Source organism: Quercus robur, chromosome 4 (assembly GCF_932294415.1).
Source record: "Quercus robur chromosome 4, dhQueRobu3.1, whole genome shotgun sequence".
NCBI lineage: Eukaryota > Viridiplantae > Streptophyta > Magnoliopsida > Fagales > Fagaceae > Quercus > Quercus robur.
The window spans coordinates 59,004,173-59,011,658 of NC_065537.1; the positions used below are offsets into that span (position 1 = coordinate 59,004,173).

The following is a 7,486-nucleotide window of genomic DNA, read 5'->3' on the forward strand; positions in this document are numbered from 1 at the left end:
AGAGTATTCCCTTCGCCGGGAGATCACATCCATGGGTCTCTCTCTCAATTTTTGACTTTTACTTTCTTTTGTTAGTTTTTTTCTGTCTTTTTGATTTGTATAGTAGGATACTTTTTTCTTTTTTTATTTTTTTTTTTAATCAGTGTTACAGGTGTTCTAATAATGGTGTAGATAAGGCAAAAACATTGTAGCTTGGTGGCGCAGAGCTGCTTTGTGTGTGTGTGTGTGTTGGGGGGGGGGGAAGGGGGGGGGGTTATTTTAGAAAATTGTTTCATATAAAACTTTTAAACTCTTTTTAAAAATAGAATAAAATTATACAATGACACTTCCGCCTTGATATACATATAACTTTATTTTCATTTATGATATCACAATTGTTGGTATATTTGGGGTTATCAATGGAGATATAAAAAAATTAATTTGTGAGTACTAAAGAAAATGGTGCAAATAATTTTAATTAAATGGTTGAAAATACTAAAAATTCACGTATTGGAGAAAAAACTATAAAAATATTATAGGAAAAACATATGGAAGCAATTCAGAAAACTTATAAGGAAAAAAGAAAAAGAAAAAAGAAAAACATATATACTTAAAGTAATGTTATCATCATCATCATCATCATTGTTAGGATTAAAAATTAGGAGTAGGCTTAAAGTAATGTTATCTTTCAGAATTCAAGAAACATATCTAATATATATAATTAGTATCAGTACCACTAAGGCTCAAGGTATGGATTATGGAAAACTTAAGGTGAGTCTTATACTTCAACTAGTTAAAACTTCTTGATGTTCTCAATGGAAATATTTATTGTTCAAACCTCTCTAGTCCTAACTACTAATTTATTTTTTTTAAGTGTGGAAATTTAGCTACTTAAAAGTTCCATTGTATTGATTGAACAAGTTTAATGCAAGAATGTTTCTCATACTTTCTCTTTTCAGATTTGTACTTTCTTTATTATTTGAATTTTATTTTTTAAACCCTCTTAACTAAAGCAATTCTAACTAAGCTCACTTGAAAGAACTTTAACCAAAAAAAATAAAAATAAAAAGTTAACACAGCAGGGATTATATATATGTTGCACCCATCCTTATCCTAGAACAAAAGCCACTATATTTATTTATGGAGAAAAACTATTACACACATTATTACACATTTTTTTTTAGCTAAAATCATGAATTGAAAAGATGATTTCTATTTTAAAATCATGTCTTCAGCTCACAATTTCAGTTCAAAAAATAAGTATACTACACTTTATGTATCCCGCACCAAACCCATTCATACCAACCAAACATAGGCAAACGTGATCTCCAACAAAAGCCAAGAAATGCATGCTAATTAAAATGACGATATAAATATATAAAGATACATGCATGCATTTTAATTTTCAGCTTAGAGCTTGGTGCAATCCGTTGGCTTGAAAGATATTGTTTTCTCCACTAGGTCATAGCCTACCAACAAGTTGGACTGGGCCAAGTTACCGAAGATGGATGGTTCTTCAGCAGCCAAAGCTAAGCACAAAATATCATCAGTAGTTTGATAGAAGGTGGTGTTTGGATTCAGCTTCACATCTGCACCGCTAAAATGTGCTGTGATACCTGGAACACGTATATCATCTGAATTACTGTAGCAAAGACTAAGAGCGTGACTTGGGTCATCAATGCACTGAAAATTAATTTCTTCTGCTACTGCTGCTTCGAACTTGGAGTAGAACTCTGCTGGGAAATATGTGAATGTGGAACCTGAATCAATGATAATATTGCCCTTTGAGCCTCCAGAGGCAGAAGAACTACTTAGCTCCAATCTTTTGTTGCCAACACTCATTGCTTCGAGTGTTAGGTAGTAGTAGGTGTGTGGGCGTTTGTGGCGTACTAAGGGAGTAGACACGGTTCCAAAGCCCGAAACCACGGCATGACTACCGAAATTCAATTTGCTTGAGGTATTGTCTTCGGAATAAATAAATGGCACCAAGCAGTAGGAGAACTTACCACCAATAGAAGAATGCAATTGGGAAACAAGGGATTTCGAGCCGCCTCCAAGCCCAACAATGCCAGAACCTGTGACTCCAGAGGTTAAACTATTATTGAGTCCACACCCTATGATAGTTTTTGGGAGAGGCACAGGGCGGCTTGAAGTTGAATTCAGAGTGAGAGTGTCAACAGCAAGGTCTCCCTTTGAGAATGATTTATCCCCATAATTCGCTGAATATTGGCAACTTGTTCTATCTTTTGAGCATGAGGTATCTATATAATCTAGAGACTCACATTGCGAGGAAGTGCAGGAAATTCTTTTGTAGGTTGTGGACTTTCCAGGATCAAAAAATGGAGCTGTTTGATTGTAGCACTCAGTGCAAGGCTTGCATTGTAACCAAATCAAATCACTACCCGTGTCGGCAACGCCTAGTATTGGGACTGGTGGCGTGCCAACAAAGTACTTCATAAGGTATTCGCCGCCGCCAATATCTGAGAAAATGTCTGTTTGGAGTGAATTGGGAGAGACTGAAGAAGTTGGCTTAAAACTGTTGACACGGTTAATGGAACGGCGCAAGGCCTTTGCTACACGCTGCGAATGAGTTTCTGAAGGGTTGTAGAAGGGAGACTTGGGGGAGTCGCGGTGGATGAGATCCACTCTAAAGCCTTCATTGAGAGCCTCAATGAGAGAGAAACTACAAAGCAAGACAATGGAGAATGTAGTTGCCAATGCAGCAAAAGAAAGAAGTGAGTGATGATGAGATGCCATGATTGATTGATTGTAGGAGAAGCGATGATCAAAATTTGCAAGATTATGTCTATGCATTGTGAGCCTGTGGCCTCTATTAGATTCTCACAAGGAGTCTTTGTTTGTGCACCGTCAATAATTGCTTCACTATCTATGGAGTTGGAATTCAAATTATTAAAGGACTCGACATGGCTTTTGTACACTTTCTTCTTTTGTCAAGAATATTTGACTACTGAATCACTGGTTTTGATAAAGGTTTTTTGCTTCGACATGGTTGTGGTGATTTCAGAAACAGGTTGGACCCAGTTCACGTGAATAATGGATGACTTGTCCCTACACACAAGTTCGCGTGAATAACATGTTGAAAGAGAAACGAAATTTGGACAAGGCTTAGGTCTTGTTTTTCCGGAGGCAAATAGATATGATCTCAGATATCTATTTGGGCCATTCAAATACATCATTCAATTTGGGCCATTTTTTGACAATTCTTGGCCTAAACTGAATGAACTATTTCGTGTTTGATAGGGAGAACTAAGCAAGCAAGGTGTTTGGAACCATGATTGCTGGATGGGATGAAAAAATGTATGTTTTTCCTTTGAATCATCTTTTGGGTTGATTTGAATTCACCTGTTCTATATATGTTCTTTTGATATTGCATTTCATATATTTAATGAAATTCCTTCTAAATTTGGTCTATGATCTTTTCATTCATTATTTTTTTTCCTCCTTATGCCACGACAACAAAGTTGGCTTCTTTTCAAGGGTCAAAATCCTTGAAAAATGTATAAAAACAACCTTGAGAAAAATTATGTTAAGAGTTTAACTCACCCTCGATAACTTTCAAAACTTACACCGTTGAAAATGAAATTTCAACGGAATTAGTGGCCCTCAAAACAAGTGCTCCATCTTTTATTGAGGATTGCCGGTCCTTTAAAAAATTATAACAAGGGTTAAAAGATTTAAAAGTACAACCCTTGATAAATAAGATTATTTAAGGGTCTTTTGACTCTCAAAATAAGTTTTTACTTTTTAATTTAAAAAAATAAAAAACCACAATCATGCACAAGACCCACATATTACAAAATCATTATACCAAAACACAAATATTATGTAACGGGGTCCAAATCTCATTCAATGTACTACAACCAAATACATCAAAAGTCCAATGTACTACAACCATATACATCAAAAGTCCACATCCTTGCATGCCTAAAGGTCTCAAGGTAATACCTACCATTAAAGAGGGAAACACCTAAAAACCAAGCAATTCTGCACAAATTTAAATCCAATTCTATATTCTAAGTTTAACAACATAATATGAGTATAAAAGTTGGAAATTTCAATAACATCTATATTAGTAATACTGTCAAGATTTTCAAACCATCATTATGAATACATTGTTTACTATTAGTTGTTCTAGTGCAAGGAATAAACCAGCAAGAACCAAACTGCGGCTAATCATAAGATAACTAATGAGCTTTATCTTAAATAATTAGAAAAAATGATGGGATCTTGGTTTAAGACTAACGAATGCATGTAAATCTAGTACCTTACCAATCAAAAAACTACTTTCATTTAAGTACAACCAATGAACCACAAAGCTGCACAAGATATACAGAAGTACCAGAAATAAGATAATACTCCACTAAGGAGAGCACCGTAACTCACAAATCAGAGAAGTTTGACACTACTGTAACAGCAATGTGAGTGTAAATGTTAAATAGATATTAGCAAAACACAATGAGTCACACCAAACGGAATCAAGTATGAAGGATATCTTTCAATTAGAAAATACATTGTTAAGCATAAAGAAAAAAAGAAAATGAACTTCAATGTTCATCATGAACGTTATATGACTATGGATTTCTTCTAAGGAAGGACTAAAGAAGGCTGGAACAAGTTATATCTTACACGATGACATCCTTTTATAACAGACAGTTACAGACTCACCAGTCACAACTCAACAAATTATTTTGGAAACAACTGTTCATGTCTCTAGTTCTCTGCAGAATAAATTATCGTGGTTTGTCAATTACTTATCCAAAAAAGAAAATGAAAACACATGTTGTACTAAGTTTGGCAGATTCTCATCATATAGGCAGTAAACACAACCAAAGGCAAAGGGAAAGTAGCAATCAGAGAACAAAAGATAAAATAGAAAGAAGATGAAGAAAAAAACACTAGAACTGAAACTGAAACAAAAAAATATATTACAAAAGAATATTCTAGAAACATATTTCCATTGTCTAAGATAGTAGCATAACTCCACAAATTTTATATTTATTTGAGTTGATCTTCATACCTTAGTGATCACTACTAGATTGAGCTGATTGTGAGGTGATATAACTCAACATGTGCATCATCATATTGTCAAAATGTGTTCTTTGTTCTGCCATTTGACTAGCTTGTTGTTCCTCAAAATGTCTTCTTTGTTCTGCCATTTGAATAGCTTGTTGTTCCACAAAATGTCTACTTTGATCTGCCATTTGACTAGCTTGTTGTTCCAGCATGCTCTTGAGGTGGTTTACTTCTTTTTTCAACTCTACATCAGCCTCCAAACATTTGTGCTCAAATTTGTGGAGTCACTTCTCAAGGTCATGCATTCTAGATAAGGAGGAACCCCATAACTTTGTAGGAGTGACACCAGCCACATAGCCACGAACTCGTCCATAGCACTCAAGTCCAAACACCTCCAAAAACACTTGGTCTTAAAATATTTGCAATCCCCCCTCATTCACTTGAGTAGTAAGATTCCTCAATGCCATCTAAAAATAAAAGTAACTGTATAACTTGCAATAAAACCACATAAAAATATACTAGCTATATTAATATAATTAGAAGATTTTATACCAATGCATCTTGTGTTGGTTCATTTACTGCTTGCCCATTAGCTTGCACATGGGTGATGTCAAATAATTCGATTCTACTAGAGTTATGACCTGTGTTCTCTTTCTACCATTTGACATAACAAATTGAAAGCATATAGAAACTAAGTATTTAACTAGTAACAGATAGAAAGCACCCTTCTGACACAAATAAATAAAAGACTTCAATCTCTTAATATTGATCTACAAAGGACTAATAAATATAAGCAGTAGAAGTAAAAAGAGAAAAGAATGTGTGAAGATACTAGGTATAAATATGATTTACACCTTTATCTTTTTCTGATTGAGTATGAATTACACAAACTCTGTAAGCAGAAAGTGAAGAAAATCTTTATGATGGTACTCTTCCATCATTAACTTAACTCTTTTTGTTATGCTGATTAATTTATACATATACTCAAAATTTGTGCTTTTCTTTTTTATGAAATTTCTTTGTTTAAATAGATAATATTTTGCCAACTCCTCTCATTTTAGGTACTGTAAACCAAGCATAGATGCAGAGCAGGGCAAGGTGACAGTTTCAGGTACTGTAGTGTGCAAAGTATCAAAGATGTCCTCTGTATAAGCATCTATCTACCTCTCAAGTTGTAGTGTGCATGAACAGTTCGAGTTTCCCACAATTAGAATATTAGAATTATTGAAGTTTACATATTTATGTAAACATCTATAACTGTCATCGTTTTTTTTTTTTTTTTTTTTTTTTTTTTTTTTTTTTTTTTCAGGTATTTTACAATGCAGCTCATTATTATCAAGCATATTATGATATTATGGTCACAAAACAGTGAGTACTTTATTTATTTACTCTTTTGGTATCTGATGGAGTGTTCTATTTGGTTTAAAACCAAATGTGATAGTGGAAAGATTAATGCTTTGTTTCGATGGAGGGAGAGATTTAGAGGAGTTCGAATTATTTCTAACCCCTCATTTTTAATTTCTTCAAATTAGAAAAATTTAGAGGAAGAGTAGAGTACAGAAATTCTTGACCAAATGAATTACCCAATTTACTTTTACCATATTAACAAAATTACAAATTATATACCTTTGTAACGTTAAAAACTTTCTCTCAAATCTCTCTCAACTCTGAAGACTCTCATGCTAGCTCATCCGCCTTTTTCTCTCTCTCACACGACTTCTTCACTCTCGAATTGTCTCTCACTCTTCTCTTTCACACCTAGCTTTCTCTCTCAAAGGTAAACTCTGTTTTTCTTTCTGTTTCATGGGTTTCTTTTGAGTTTGATCAAATAACTATGTTTTTATAATTGTGATTTTATTGGGTAATTTATTATTAATTGTGATTTTATGTGGGTTATAACATGTTATTTGTGAGTGAGTGCTTGAGTGAGTATAGATTGTAAACTTGCATAAATTTGTATCTCAATGGTGATTGCGGCTATATATGGATTTGTGTTTCTTGTTTATTTTTCTCTAAACACTTGCAATCCTATTAGTTCGTGATATATGGATGAACTATGGTTAATCGTCCTAGGGCTTTGTGATTGTGTATATTGTGTAAGTTTGATTTTATGGTCGGATCTTTTTTTTTTTTCACATATATTTATGATTTTGTAGCCGATTGATGATTGGTTTGTGTTTGTGATTTTCATTGGGTAATTTTATGTTATTTGTGAGTGGGTTTCTGACTTGGGCATTTGTTTTACTAGAATTTTAAAGTTTCAAAGAGTTGCTCACGATGTGTTTGATAAATTGCTTGAGTGATTGTGTATAATCAAACTCACATGAGTTTGTGCAGAGATTGGTTTCTAAAAGTGTGTTTATGCATATTTGGGACAGTGGAATTTTAGGAAGATTGAGGTTGAAAGAGCTCTGTAAGAGAAGTGGCTTTTCACTACTACATCGCTAATGCTAGTAAGGTGAAGAGGATTTTT

General features: G+C 33.8%; 1 protein-coding gene across 1 annotated transcript; it reads right to left on the reverse strand.

Annotated features, from left to right (window-relative positions):
- Nucleotides 1-1,306: 1,306 nt before the first annotated feature.
- LOC126723151 (aspartic proteinase CDR1-like) lies at nucleotides 1,307-2,860 on the reverse strand. The gene has a single exon (XM_050426442.1). It carries the CDS (start codon nucleotides 2,791-2,793, stop codon nucleotides 1,390-1,392), a length of 1,404 nt encoding a protein of 467 aa, XP_050282399.1. The 5' UTR covers nucleotides 2,794-2,860; the 3' UTR covers nucleotides 1,307-1,389.
- Between the last annotated feature and the right edge of the window lie 4,626 nt (nucleotides 2,861-7,486).